Below are 14,498 nucleotides of genomic sequence, written 5' to 3' on the forward strand. Positions count from 1 at the left end.
TATTTACGGTGGTTATGTAATAGTAGACCAGCGCACTGATATTGTTAAGCATTGAGGAGAGTGGTTCAAACTTAAAACTGGGGGGGTTCATACACATAGACACATTAGGACTTCCACGGAAGAGAGGGTTTATGGGCCATTCTTGTGTATAAGAAGTTTATTTACCTCTCATTCCTTTCTGATGCGGGATTCTCTTGAACCACTCGTATATATGTCTATTCCACATTTGGAATTCCATATTCCCCCTCGAAACGGAAACCATTGTCATATTGCTAAGTTTGATGTGCATCAACCAAAAGCTCTTTGCCCGCAAACATAGGGTGCCAACTATGGGAGCACCATTCTTATGTATGGAGATCAACCGCTCTTGCCAACTACTCGACTATGGGGAAAGCAGGAAAAGCCATGGGAGTCACCATGTGTGTCTATCAATACTTATGCCCAACCAAACGGGCATACATATAAATTATAAATAATTATTAAAAGTTAAAATAATAATAAAAATAGTAATAAAGTCTATGAAGTAATGAAAAAAATATTTTAATAATTAGAAAAATAAAATTCTAAAATTATTAAAATATTTAATAATTAATAAAAATTAAAATAATTAATACCAAGGTTCAAAGCATCGATATGTATCATATCAACGGCTTCCCGATACACCCCTACAAGGGGTGTTCTAGGGTCTCGATTGGTTCAAAGGGTGGACAGACCTTAAACCAGCCCCTGTGAACTAGATTTGAAAAAAATAAAAATAAAGTTATCGATATTGCCCGATACGCCACTACTGACATATCGAGCATATCAATATTTTGAACCTTGATTAATACAAATAAAATTTGTTCAATGAAGGAGAAAGATGAATACTGTGAGCAGCATAACTACAATAGTAACGAAGAGGGATTTTGAGTAGTCACCAGTACTCTCTCAAACTACGGTTGTTAGAGTTGAATGTGACGATTCCGGTTTTGCCTGCCCATGATCCCACATCATCTTCACGCTACCGTCTTCTATTGTTCAATAATTAATTCTAGATAAACGATTGATCAAGGGAGATGCAGACATTCCCTGCTAGTTGAACTCAAGCAAACCTTATATGCTTTTCTTCTTCTTGTTCGATGATTTTGATTCTCTGTGACGCCATATACTATATCTCAACTCTACTACAATTGTTGTGGCTTCTAATTCTGACGGAAACGTTGAAGATTCGGCAAGAGATTGCTGCTGTTGAGAGTTTCAGCGGCAATTGAAAATGAAAAACAGAGAATGGAAGCCACAGTACCACAGAGAAAGAAGAAGAAGAAGAAGAAAGAAATAAAGAGAGAAAGTGAGAGAGAAGGACGGAGGAATCACTTGCTGCTGTTGGTTCACTAGAGGAGTCACTTGTCGTCGCTGGTTCGCCACTGTATCAAGTGGAAAAGATGAACAGTGAGAGCGAGAAATGCAAGCATGTCTTTAATTAAAGGATATTTTGAACTTTTAGCCTGGTCTGAAACACATCTGGATGCATTCAGCGCTTAGCCTGGATCTATTATTTTCAGATCTGAAAATAATTTTAAAACCCAAATTCAAGTACACTCAAAATAATATTTTCAGACTTTATAAGTCTTAAAAATATTATCAAATACCACCTAAGTCTCTTGCATCTTTCATTCATTTCTAATATGGGATTCTCTTTAACTACCCATATGAATCCCAACACATATGACAGCTAAGAATCCTCACAGGAAGGATAGAATGATGGGGTATTTCAACGAGGAACAATGGAACTGGATCTTAGCAGTGAAAGGAGAAAGTTTCTCTCAAATCAGAGAACAACAATTGTCATCAATAAAATGGGTTAGGGAATAGGGACCATCTCCACCTTCCACACGATTTATTGTATTCAGACAATTTATAAGATGGCTTTGTTTGTTCTAAACAAGGTTTTTAAAATTGTCCCGGAGAACGAATTGGTTAGGAGTCCGGTTCCTGGGTCGAATGGTCTGATCATTCAAATCAAATGGTCAGCCCATTCTGATAAACGGTTCAACTATCCAAGTCAGCGGTTTGTTGACTAAATCAATGTTTTTCTGCAAATATCTGATTTTGAAGAAAAATGAAATCTAACAGATTCTCGATTTTTCAGTCCAACCGTCCGATCCAGTCCAATTTTGAAAACCATGATTCTGAATTATTGAAAATCGAAACCACTTTGATTTATACAGAATAAGCATGCATGTAGAATGAGATTGGAACCAGACATCGGTGCAATGCAATCTGGTTGAAAAATGTGGACGACCTCAAAATGTCTGTCCTGCTAGCCTTTGATGGGGTGAAGATCATCTTGGGTCGGGACTGATCACTGAAATCAAAACCACATGGAGCTGAGAGGGAGGACAACCGATCAAAGATCGAGCAAGTATGATGAAACCGGACATGGCAAGAACTGTTGTAGACCAAGACATCTGTGCTTGCTGTGACAGATTGAGAGTCTTGGTGTGTATGTTAGGTCTTCAGACTCTTTCCCGTATGGATTTCTCTCCTGAAAAAACGAAAAAAAGAAATCATCATCTAAGCTTTATTTCAAGCATATGCAGTCGACTACGTAAATCCTGTTTCGCCATAATATAAGGAAAAAATTGAAATATCAAGTTGAAATCCTTGAGCTATTAACTAATTTGCAAGTCTATACTATACATTGCACAGAAAGGTAGATATGGTTTGTCCTCTATTTTTTTTTTTTCAAAATCTATTAGATTTACACATGATAGGACGTTTCTAAAAGAACAATACATGAAACCTTTTTTCCTTTTATGAAAAAATAGGCATTGGATATGACATTAAAATAGAACGGAATGGCAAACAAGAATCATGCAGTTTTTTTTTTTTCTTTTTTTTTGGAAAAAGATTCAAAACCAGATTCTTTCAAATCTCTTACTGCTAGGCTAGGCGCCACATTGTTTGCAGCCCTATTTACAAAAGAAATAGTAATATTCCTCTCCTTTAAAGAGTTTAAAATGTCTTGAACTAGAAAGTCTGCATCTTTTGCCACTTTTAGAGAGCCTCTTGTAAGTGCGATGGTTAGGCTACTTAAGAGTGGTTTCCTTGAAAGACGAAGAATGAATGAAGGCAGGAAGTAGGTTTTAGGCTAGGGTAAATAAAAATGATAAGATGATGATTGCATTATGAGATAGGCCCTTATTTATAGGGAGGGATCCCGAGGTCCCGAAAGAAAGACCCAAAAGTGTTTGATTCCAATTAGGAAAAAGAATCTTGGATCTACTATTAATTGTTAGGGAGCACTAATAGGGTTTTGCCACGTGTCTTACGAGATATTGTTGGGACGAACTTTCCTTTCGTCCAATGATTCTCATAATTCGCATGTATTACTTCCTTTCGTGACCTATTTAACCAACATGGCACAAGTGATGTCATTATTTAGCGGACACTCTTTTATTAGACCCACGAGGCGCCTTGTCACGTGCGTAATTTAAAAACGCACGTGTAACCCGATGTTTATTTCCAGTCTACAGTGATACTACGGTTTTGTAATGGTCTCGCATTCATTACAATTTCTCGCGCGTCTAAAGTTCATCGCAAATCTGCATGCATCCGAAGTTCATCGCAAAACCGCACGCGTCTAAAGTTCGTAACAGATTCACATTAGCTAAAATTTATTATGACTCGTCTCGAGTACTGGTTTGTCGTGATCGTGCGATGAATCGTATATTTATTAGAGATTTTTGATGAATTATAAGATCTTCACAAACAACTGATAAATTATAATTCATCGCAAGCATCCATGTGGTATCAATTCAATATCCTCTATATTTTGATGATCTAAACGATAATTATGCACCTATACCACCTACACCTCTATTTACTGTATTAATAAGATTCTGTTAGTCACTTTCTAAACAAAAAGATGGGGCTTCCATATAAAAGATCAACTTCAGTCCTTGTATAGCTGCTGATGCTTCTGCTTGAATGGAGGAGCTCACTCTACTTAACAATTTCCAAATAGAGCTGCCACCACTTTACCTCTGAAATCTCTTGCAACTGCCCCAAATCCAGCTAGCCCACGATGGATGAAACTACCATCAATATTAACTTTTAAACAACCAAATTTCGATGGACTACAAAAAAAAAATTTCTGGAGACTGCTCAAGAACTAGCGAAGAAATCCAGCATCCTGGTTCGAAAGTCAATTTCCTCTCCTTTATCTTCTGTCGGTGCACAGCAGACAAGCAGATGGATTTTTCAGTTTTGAGGAGAGGGAAAATGTGGGTTTTTCTCCCTCCGTAATGGGTTTGATGGATCTATTCTTAATAAGTTTTCGTATCGGTATGAGACACTATTTATAATGATTTTGAGTTCTTGAAATTCTAGAAGTTTCCCATATTTTGTCATTACCCATTTTACCCCTTTAACTATTATTGTAGAATATTTTAGTTCTTAAATTGATAGAAATAGTTTTACACTTTTACTTAAGTGAATAATTAGTTCGGTTTGAATCGTGTTTATATCAGGTCAGTCAGGTTAGTGTAATTATATGAATCCATTGTCTTACGGGTTGGATATATTTTAAGGTAAGTTTAATTTGAAGATCAGTTTAATTTTATTTATTTATAAAATTAAAAAAATAATAATAATTACAATTGTTTATGACAATTAGACACCATTAGGCTCTACATCACAGTGAAAAAATGTCTGATTCTTTGTGAAAGTTTTAAAAAATAATTTCCTCAAACAGTAGACGTGCACAAAAACCAAAGTCTATTTTTGCTATTCTTGATGCATGTAAAAGAACGAGGGAAACTGCTAAAATGGCACTTATGTGACAACGTTTATTGAATAAACACCCATAAATCAAACACTCTGTCAGTTTGGGTAGAATAATCCCCCTAGAACCAGCCTGGGTGGGGGCCAGGTGGTTAGTTCTAAGAATTTAGAAATAGACTCTACAAAATAACATAGAGGCTAATTGAGATTGGTTTCATTTGATTCTGGGTAGAACCTACGGAGTCTTTAGCCATACCCATGCATGTTAGTTCTTAACCCCATATTTGGGAGTACTTATTTAATAAATAAATGCTTATCCAAACAAGTGCTCATGAATATTTGTTAAAAGGCAGTTAAATAAAGTACTTAAAAATAAGCTCAACAAATAAGTGCTTAGTGGTGTGGTCTAGCTCCAAAATAAGTGATTATTCGAATAATCACTCCTAATTCTAAACCACCTGCTAAAATCAAACCATCGGTCTGACCGCATTTCGGTTCTAAAAACCCGACCACCCAAAATTTCCTTCATTTGGAGTTAGAAGAAAAACCGGATGAATTTGAAGAAGCATTCGAATGTGCGAGTGTGTAAGCAATGCCCCGATGTCTGAGATGCGGTGCAGAGAATCAGAAAACTCGAGAAACTCCAAGTAATCGATTCATTCCAATTTTCTAATCGAGAAGAAATAAATCAAAGACCAAAGAAGAGGTAAACTAGTAGCATAAGAGAGAAGCGATCGATCAGTTTTCAGAAGGAGAACAGAAAATAGAGGAGATGTTTTTCTTCTTCGTCGGAGGCGTAGAGCAACAAGTGAGCAAGGTGCTCAAGGCCGGAGCGGGGCGCTGTATCAACTGCGGTTCGGTAGCGGATTTAGTAGAATATGAGAAGGTCCTCAAGATGTTCTTCGTTCCCGTGTGGCGGTGGCCTGGTAAAGAGCCAGCAATGTACTGCAACGACTGTTCGCTCATGTTCCCTCAATCCTTCTCTCTCCCTCCGCCTCCCCGCTCGGATTCTCCCCCATCGCTCCCTGATGTTCTTCGCTGCCACTCCTGCGCTCGCGTCGTTGAACCCGAGTTCAGCTTCTGCCCCTTCTGCGGTTCAGCTCTGTAACCTCTCTGTCTCATGGGGTTTGTTTTCGATACAATAAAAAAGATTCTACTTTTCTAACTTGCTCTGAGTTCTGATCCGGCTCTTTTGTATGTCATGTTATGTGAAGGAAATGTGGGATGTTGCTATTTTTTTGGTTGGGAGGGATGGCTTTTAGGGTTAGGGTTTTTGGTTTCTTATAAACATGTAAAGTAAAGGCTTTTGTGCATTGACGAGTAAATAATAAGAGAATTAATTCTGAGTTTGGCATGCTTTCAGAGACTTAATTCTGATGAAATTTGTGATTCTAATACTCATTTTTAAGTTTAGATGAATGCGACTTGTTCCAACTAACTCTTTTTCTGGACTCAAAAAGAATTAATTAAATTCTTTATTTAGAGCTAGAAAATTTGGTTTCAGAAACACGATACAGAAGAATCGTTTTGTATTGTGTTTTTTTAGACTGAAAATTTTCAATTACCCCAAAAAGAACAAGAGACCCAGGTAGTGTGAAGTAAATCAATGATAAACATACTTGGCAGGTAGAGAGTTGGAAGTTGGAATTGAGCTCTGCTATAAACATTCTTGTGGCTTGTAGTTGTGGGTACTGGATAGCCTCATGTTGGCCTTTTGGTTTTGGTGGCTCTCTTTTTCTTGTTTCGGGATTTTTTCCTTTTACAGTTTCTCCTTTGGTAGATATGTTTTGTCTGTGGCTGAGAATGCCAGGGGTGCAAATTCGTTTTTAGCTTCTACTGCTTGCGCTTATAAATGCATCTTGCACTCAATAGAACTCACTGTGAATTTGTGACTGAAACCCAATGAACTGATAGAATCAGGGACCAAATATCCCGGATGTGTAAGAAAGAGCTCTTATCCTTTGGCATTGTGGTTTGCACGCCATAATAAAACTAACATTTGATACAACCATACAAATGGTTATTATAATCTGTAACTCATTTCTTCGCACGAGTAGGAAGTTCAATCTGAGCCCCAACTGTAGAAGCCTCTAAAACGAAGTCATTCTTGGGCTTAAAATCGTATTTCCATCCAACCGGTACAACTATTTTAGATATTCTAAATTAAAAGAAAAAGGAATAAAAGTATGAGATTCTTTTTAGTTAAATTCATGCTGAACTTTTTTTGTATATTTTGTATTCATTGATTGGAATATACCTTCTGGAGAGAGAGAGAGAGAGAGAGGTTTCTTTTTCTTTCATTTGCCTGTTTTCGTGTTTGTGCGAGTACTAAGGAAAAGGAACATACGGCTTTCAGTGTTTCAGAGTAGATAGAAATAATTTGATGGTCTAATTAGCTATTTAGCTTCACCCAATTCATTGTAATTTGTAAGTAAGTTTTAGTTGGATCAATTAGTCACTTGCGGTGATTCTAACAAAAATAAATAGAAGAGTCAGTGACTTGCATAGCAATGCATATTTGGAAGCATCATTCTTTCCAAATAGTGGGTTCAGGTAAACTCAATGGAAAACGTGAGCAGCAAATGGAAAACATGCATTCATGCGTTTATGTGATTTTTTATATAGAAAATATATAAATCAAATTAGTTGAATGATACATGGGGCTTCAAAAAGCAAATTGCTTGGTGGTTTTCCTTGAGCTTGCTTTCCTTTAAAAGTAGGGAAAGTTCTAAGTACATAAGATTGTAAACTCTTTGTTCTCAACCAACAGATTTTATCAACTTTTTTGTCTACGACTCATGCCATGCTTCCATCCAGGTTAAATTACAAGGTGAGTTGGTACTGTTCTTACAGAAATAGGAATGGAATACTAATATCATACAACATCTTGAAGTCAGAGTGAGAGATCGAAACTAATTTCAATTGGTGGAAATAATTTCTGCAGTAATCATACAATGAATTCTTTAGTTTATTGAGTTGGGCAAAGGGTAAATGAAAGGGAAAAATGGGTATCAACTGTACACAAAAACAATACAGATAAGAGTACAGTTTCACTATTTTACATTGGACTGGTGAAGAAATCATCTCTTCCATGCCTCTGATTCATCAACAGTTTCCGGTCGGTCACTGGGATTCTTCTGGGAAAATTAGAGAGGATGACGAAACTTGATAAAACAAAGAGGGAGGAATGAATACTCTGCTTTTGCAACATCTAGTTGGTTCTGATGGTTTTCTTCTGTGGGATCATATAAAATTAAACCTGTTTGTCAATCAATTCTACTTGGAATGGCTGAAGGGCAGCTTCTTACTTCCGCTTTCCACTGCATTTCTCCATAACCTGTATCTTACTCCTAACTTATCATATGCAACGGGCCAGTTCCAGACATTTGCTCCATTGATCATACGGTCTTGTTGACCAATTACCAGCCGTAGGTCCTCATTCAAAACCTATGTTATTCAACAATTCATCAAAATTTAGGGGAAAAATAAGAATTAAGTAACATGAAAAATTAATGAATCAGTAGTAAATATCACCGAATAAACTCCAATACTGAAGTAAAATCTCTCTGAGAAGGTTATGAAGGGTAGTAAAATTTAGGAACTTTGTTCCTCTGTTCTACTGATTTATGGAGTAAGATCCTCACCTTCTCTGCAAAGTATCTCCACAGAAGGTTCATGAAGGGTATATGCTTTAGCAGAGGAGCAAAGTCAAGTGACATTCTGTATAATAATCTCGTCTTCTGTCTAGATGAAGGCAAGCAAACATGAAGCTGGTGAAGGTGAGTGGCACACTGCTGGGTATTCTGCCCCTCCAGTTGTCCAGGCTTTGAAATCCCAATTGTGGAGAGAACCATGCAAGGTGGCCGGAATTCCATGTCTATTGGATAAGGATCCCAATATCCTTGAAGGCCAGATGCAGGTGTCAAGAATTTAACCAAGCTGAGAAGTCAAAAAATAAGCAATGTTAAAAATCAAGTTGTGATAAAAAAGTCCAATTTTTTGTTCTATTGTGAGAATGGTTCATTGGTTTAATTGTGAGCCCCTTCGGTCCAAAACCATTGATCAAAGATTTACTTAATCTGATAATTCCATTATACATGTTATAAAGTATTCACATCATCCATATACCCTGGTTCAAGATCCAAGTAAACTAATGGGTGGTAGGAATCTAATTCTCTGATTCTGTGGTTTTTCCAATCACCTTGAAGATTGAGATAAATGGGGACAAACCTGGGTACACTCCACCCCTTGGCAAACGTGGATGTGTGTGTGAAAGGAGCATGAGCAAGATCCAGAAGGTTATCCAGAAGTAGCCCGTGTTCCACTGGCAACTCCATGACAATCTACCAGTGACAAGGACACAGAAAAGAGCATAACGTGAGCTGCTATTATGAGATAACAGATATGAGAAAGGTATATAGGATGTATGGGTGTGGCAGCATACAGAATGATTACAGAATGCATTTAAGACATTGTAATTACCTCTGCATGGATAACAAATCCTGGAGGAGGTGTGAGAGAAGGAAGCGTTTCTGCCGGAGGATCATTGCCAGGCCAAATCCAGATAAACCCCTCATGCTCAAGGCATGGTAATGATCTCAGCTTCACATTTAGTAGTCGGGTTGATGGCATTTTTACACATTTTCCATCAGTCGTGTATTCCCAACCTGAAGTGCATTCATCCCAAGTTCTTAAGATTAAAGAGATCTGAATTTTTTTTCCCATTTAAAGCTAAAAAAGCATAGAGGCACACATTTTCATATACTTTATAAATATTTTTTTGATCAGTAACAGTGCATATACTTAAAGATTCAATATTTTATTTTTTTCATCTAGCTCACTAACCATGGTAAGGGCATTGGATTCGACCCTCATTAACTGAACCAAGATGAAGTGGGCATGCTCTATGAGCACATGTATTCTGAACACAACCAGGCTTTCCATCTTTGCCACGAAACATAACCCATGGCTCCTCAAAGCAATCTATAGGAACCTGAAACAGGATGGTCAACCAGACAGCCAGAGTCAGAAGTAAGAGGAAGGCAATAATATAATTCCAAGTTGTAAATCTGATTTTTGAATATCAGAGGGGAGTTTAAATTCATGTTATAGCACAACTAGCATACCATGGTATCATCCTTCAGATCATTGGAGAAAGCCACTGGATACCAGAAATTCTTTAAAAAGGGATGGTAAGGCTGGACAGGGCCTGACACATTAAGGCTTTTGGGCGGCATCCTGTTTTTTACTCTATCAGGAGATGCTGAAGAAGAAGTGCTAGGAGAAGAGGAGCTTCTTTCAGATTCTGTTGTGTTCCTTTCTTGTATTATTCTATCATTTACCAATGCTTCCATATAAGCTAATTTATCCAGCGCAGTGGAAACCCTTGCTTCAGATATGTGAACCTAGAATTAATATGCCAAAAGAAAAATTGTTCAGAATCAGGCATACATACGATAACAGGACTCGGGATGACCCAAATGCAAAATCTTATACATTTTTTTTTTTCATTCATACTCACTGGAACTACCTGGAAATCTAAATGAAGTGTGACAGATTTAGGGTAAAGAAAAGGCACAAAACATGCACCAATTTCCACCAGTCACCTGTTGGCGAGGGGGGTGATTATGATCAATTATGGTCCAGTTGAGTCTACACTGACACAACAGAAAAAACAGGATGTAGCTTCTGCTTAGTCGGGCCATTTTCCATTGAGCTTCTACAGAAATTGACAATCCACAGTCCCAATGAAATTCATGCCAAGTATAGCAGTCAATTCGTCATTGAAGTCAGTAAAGATTCAAAATGATCTCAGTATTCGCACATGATAACATATTTAACATCCCCCTTCCCCCAATGTGCCTTTCTCAAAAATAGAAAGTCTTGAATATTAGGATCAAGAAGTGGTTAGAGAATATTTGAGTTATATGCAGTCCATTCATGAGGTAGCACATGAACTAAATAGTTCATTGGTTTTAGTAATCCAAGTCAGTCCCTAAGACTAAATCTTTGAAATATTTAGATCATGGTTTATCCTGGTTTATCAACGAGTTGTGGAACTTATTATTATTAAGTCTATGACTCATTAACTGGAAACTCCATATCAAGTGGATAATTATTAATAGTGCATGTATATCTGCTGATTGATCCTTTGTAGAAAATCTTGTTTGTATAATCATAAACCGAGCATTGGCCTATTAAATTAAATAGTTAATCCATTTATTTATTTATATTTTGCTCCACAGGACTACACAAAGGGGGTAAACCCATAACCCCCCAACCCTGGTGCAGGCAGGATTCGTCCCAAGTTCCCCCACTACAACCAGCCAGAGACTTTACCAACTAGCCAGTTGGTACCTTGAAATAGTTAATCCATTTATTAGTGCTGATTTAATTTTGCAGAAGACATTGTATAAGATAGATAAGTTCAACCTATTAATTGTCATCAGTCCTGTTTGTAAACCTGTCTTGATTTTGAGCAATGATCAATTCATGAAATATCCATGAATTGGAGATCTATATAATGCAACTAGTTAGAAGGAAAGTCCGAATCAAATGGGTTTAATCAGTGACTGATATTTTTACTAATTAGTTTTCACATTACAACTTAACCTTGTGCGAAAACAAGTTGCATTACGTTAACTGAAAATTATCAGACCTGTTTGTGAGCTTGTGCTAATTGTTCCTGCAACTCGGCAAGCTCTTTCTTCATGGTACCAATGGACTTATAATCCCGAGCCAAAGGATTGAGAACTTCCACCACCTACACCCAGATCACTGAAAACAGGATTAATCTCTCTTCATGAACAGAAATACCCGTCAAACAAATCATAAAGAACCCATCTGTTTTCAACTTTAAACTGAAAAATCGGTAGTTAATCAAATCAAAATAAAAAAAAATAAAAATAAAAAAAACAAGAAGACCCATTACGGTATAAGAAAAAAAAAACCCGCAAACCCCCACCTTCAAACTCGAAAAAAATAACAAATAACAAAAACATTTTGAACAAGAAAGTAGATACCTTGTCATGAAGGTGCATGATGGTAAGAACATCTTGCCGAGCCCTCCAGTCACAGTACTGAATGTCAAACCTAGCCACCTCTAGAGCCTGATTAGCATCCAAGAATCTCCCTTTACACTGAGGAACTCTAGGCCTCGGATGCTCGACTTCAAAGAGTGTACTCCAAGCATTTTTCTTCTCCACCAACCCTTCCTCCCCTTCAAATATAGCAACCACCCGCAATCCCCCCCTACCACCCTGCAAATCCCGACAGCAATCCATCTAAGCCATTCCCATTAACCAACCGAATCTCACAATGAATTCAGCAGGAAAAAAAATGAAGACAAACTACACAAGAAAAGGAAGAAAATCTGTACCTTCTTGGTGTTGATCTTGGAGGGCCGGCACAGAGAGATGGGAAGAGAGAGAGCAGCAGCTGTGGCGACAGTGGACATGGCGTTGAAGCTTACTCGCAGCACCAGCAGCAGAGAAAGAGGAGAGAGAAAGTGGGGGAATTTTATTTGGGAGAATTGTTGATAAGAGGCCGGCGTCGCGCGCGATCTCAGTAATCCGCCCATGGACTGACATGTGTACAAACGTGGACTCCTCTGGTGCACTCGTGGCGCCTCCCACACCCACACGCTCTGTGACAATGAGAGTTTGGTCTCTGGTTAGTATCTTCTCTCGGTGGGTCTGAATATCTTGCCACCTCGGATTTGGATCACATCTTTACCTTCTTTCCCAATCTTTTCTTATCTGTTTCTTGTCTCTCATGAATCATGATACGGGCATATCCCATTTTTGATAAACCGGGTACCCCTTAAAAGACAAAAATACCCTGCATCGCTATCATTTGTTAATATTAAACAGGGGTAGCTGTTGTCTTTTCGCTGCAGATGTGCCTGATTATCAAAAGAAACTGAGATGTGCCCAAATCATCCTTCACCTCCCAAGCGAAAAAAATATCAAGCCACTCTTCTACGCTTCATTCAGTAGTCAAAATTAGAGTAATTTTATTCTTGCTCCGACTTCAAATCTGGTGGTACCCAAGCACTGCTCTAAAAGAGGTTCAATTATTGCAAGGATTTGTGTCCACAAAATTGGAGGTCTGTTACAAGCAGACAAGCCCAGAAGGATGAATCTGATCATGTAAGGATGTTGTTGCAACAATGAAGGTAGGGGAAGAGACAGGTTAAATTCCAGCTATTCCTTTTAAAAAAAGGGTGTGTTTGGTTCATGGGAACAAGGGTCTAAAATTGGAATGGAATCTGATTCCAACCGTTTGATTGGGTGGAATTGGAACCCGATTCCTTTTTTTTTTTATTTGAAGGATGGCATTTCGTCCCTCTCCCTTGAGAATGAAAGCCCATTCCAGCCAATTTTGACTTGACTGACATTCCAGCCTAAACCAAACAGGCAAAGGAAATAAAACACTCCATATCCAATACCAGAGAATCCCAATTCTGGTTCCTATTCTAATTTGGTCTGCAAACCAAATGGATCCCAAGTTTTTAATTAAAAATCATTAGTATTTAGTGTTAACATGATTCAAACTTCAAGGTATTGTTTTGCTTAATATCCAAATTTTAAATATCGACTGTCTAATCACTTCAATACTCCTTTTTTCTTATACTTTGCAGAGAGGATTAGTAACATTTAAAACCATCAAATAGGAATAGTTACTGCTTTGAAAATAACTCTTCTAATCCTAATCCTTTGGAGATGATTAATGTCATTAACAGGTCGGCAGCAGAGACATCTCTGCTCTTGCAGCTGAAATCGGGAAACTATTCAGCTAAAGGCTCTTTTGACCCTCCATCTTTTTGTTGGACCCCTCCCCAAGAAGCCTTTGTGAAGATTAACGTGGATGGACGTTTCAGAGCCCTTAATAAAGCTTCTTATGGTATTATAGCTCGAGATTCAACAGGTTTTTGCCATTGGGCTTCTTGTGGTCCTCTCCTGGCTGAATCTCCTTTGATGGCAGAGGCTCTGGTAGCAGCAGTCAAAGTCGTGAGAAGATCTGGTTTATCACGGGTTTTTGTCGAATCAGACTGTCAAAACTTGATTTCTCACCTCAACAGTTCAGCTAATTTCAGTCCTTCGGATCTGGTTTTTCTGAAGGAGGATCTTGTTAGCCTGTGTGAAGGCTTGGAGATCAAGTTCTTGTGGTGCCGCCTTTCTGCCGATGGTGCAGCTCATGAGCTTGCAAAACTGGGTTTTGATTCTGTTCTGTGGTTTGAGGGTGCTCTGCCCGATTGGTTATCTTCTCTGATATGTTCTATCGCTTAAGACTGTTGCTTTTTTTTTAGTTTGTTTTAGTTTCGGTTTCCTTGTAGTTTCTTTCTGTTTTTCGTGGGTTTGTAGTTGGTTTTTGCCTGCGGGCTCTTATAACACAAAGACACTTCTTATCTTTGGAGGCCGGATCTGTTAAAAGGTAGAAACAAGACAGAAATGATTAATTACATCTGCTAACAGTACAGATGTCTTTGTTTCTGTTTGGCTCATATTATATATGTTTTCTCTGGCAGATATTCTGAGTGAAGAAACTGATTGGAAGGAGAATAGTTCATCTTTCAGAAGATTTTTTTTCACTGTTTCAATTATTTACAATTTTTCTTCTAAAGGAATGTTGCAACAGAGAGGGACTTTGGCTGTCTACATTTCTCAGTCTAACTAACAACAAATTAGTTCATGTGAACTTCATGCTGAAGGCATGGCTGTATGAGCTAACAT

General features: G+C 38.0%; 3 protein-coding genes across 5 annotated transcripts; 2 read left to right on the plus strand and 1 right to left on the minus strand.

Moving 5' to 3' along the window:
- The first annotated feature begins 5,315 nt into the window (after positions 1–5,315).
- Positions 5,316–6,118, plus strand: LOC104587062 (zinc-ribbon domain protein). Its single transcript, XM_010244512.3, has one exon. The coding sequence runs from the start codon at positions 5,537–5,539 to the stop codon at positions 5,870–5,872; it is 336 nt and encodes a 111-aa protein (XP_010242814.1). The 5' UTR covers positions 5,316–5,536; the 3' UTR covers positions 5,873–6,118.
- Positions 6,119–7,663: 1,545 nt separating this feature from the next.
- CH1 (Pheophorbide a oxygenase family protein with Rieske 2Fe-2S domain-containing protein) lies at positions 7,664–12,358 on the minus strand. 2 transcript variants are annotated; one of them, XM_010244510.3, is made up of 9 exons: positions 12,143–12,358; positions 11,787–12,047; positions 11,423–11,527; positions 9,891–10,169; positions 9,610–9,757; positions 9,247–9,431; positions 8,995–9,107; positions 8,409–8,703; positions 7,664–8,211 (listed from the first exon to the last, which is right to left on the minus strand). In XM_010244510.3, exons 1-9 carry the CDS (start codon positions 12,341–12,343, stop codon positions 8,041–8,043), a joined length of 1,758 nt encoding a protein of 585 aa, XP_010242812.2. In that variant the 5' UTR covers positions 12,344–12,358; the 3' UTR covers positions 7,664–8,040. The 2 variants fall into 2 exon arrangements, with proteins under 2 accessions (XP_010242812.2, XP_010242813.3); XM_010244511.3 differs by having other exon boundaries at positions 11,787–12,023; positions 12,143–12,299.
- Positions 12,359–12,496: 138 nt separating this feature from the next.
- On the plus strand, positions 12,497–14,175 carry LOC104587060 (uncharacterized). 2 transcript variants are annotated; one of them, XR_016076537.1, is made up of 2 exons: positions 12,497–12,940; positions 13,508–14,175. XR_016076537.1 is itself a non-coding variant. In XM_010244509.3 (2 exons), the coding sequence occupies exons 1-2, from the start codon at positions 13,309–13,311 to the stop codon at positions 14,052–14,054; spliced, it is 564 nt and encodes a 187-aa protein (XP_010242811.1). In that variant the 5' UTR covers positions 12,990–13,308; the 3' UTR covers positions 14,055–14,175. The 2 variants fall into 2 exon arrangements, 1 of the variants encoding a protein (XP_010242811.1); XM_010244509.3 differs by lacking the exon at positions 12,497–12,940 and adding an exon at positions 12,990–13,325.
- The last annotated feature ends 323 nt before the right edge of the window (positions 14,176–14,498 follow it).

This window comes from Nelumbo nucifera, chromosome 5, assembly GCF_055504915.1.
Source record: "Nelumbo nucifera cultivar China Antique chromosome 5, China Antique-T2T, whole genome shotgun sequence".
NCBI classification, from domain to species: domain Eukaryota; kingdom Viridiplantae; phylum Streptophyta; class Magnoliopsida; order Proteales; family Nelumbonaceae; genus Nelumbo; species Nelumbo nucifera.

Excerpts from the sequence above, each read along its gene's own strand:
- LOC104587062 (XM_010244512.3), top strand. The coding sequence starts at position 5,537 with ATGTTTTTCTTCTTCGTCGGAGGCGTAGAGCAACAAGTGAGCAAGGTG.
- CH1 (XM_010244510.3), bottom strand. The coding sequence starts at position 12,343 with ATGGGCGGATTACTGAGATCGCGCGCGACGCCGGCCTCTTATCAACAA. Across the intron at positions 12,048-12,142 it reads CCAAGATCAACACCAAGAAG|ATGGATTGCTGTCGGGATTT; the intron begins GTACAGATTTTC and ends GGAATGGCTTAG. Across the intron at positions 9,108-9,246 it reads GATTTGTTATCCATGCAGAG|ATTGTCATGGAGTTGCCAGT; the intron begins GTAATTACAATG and ends TGTCACTGGTAG.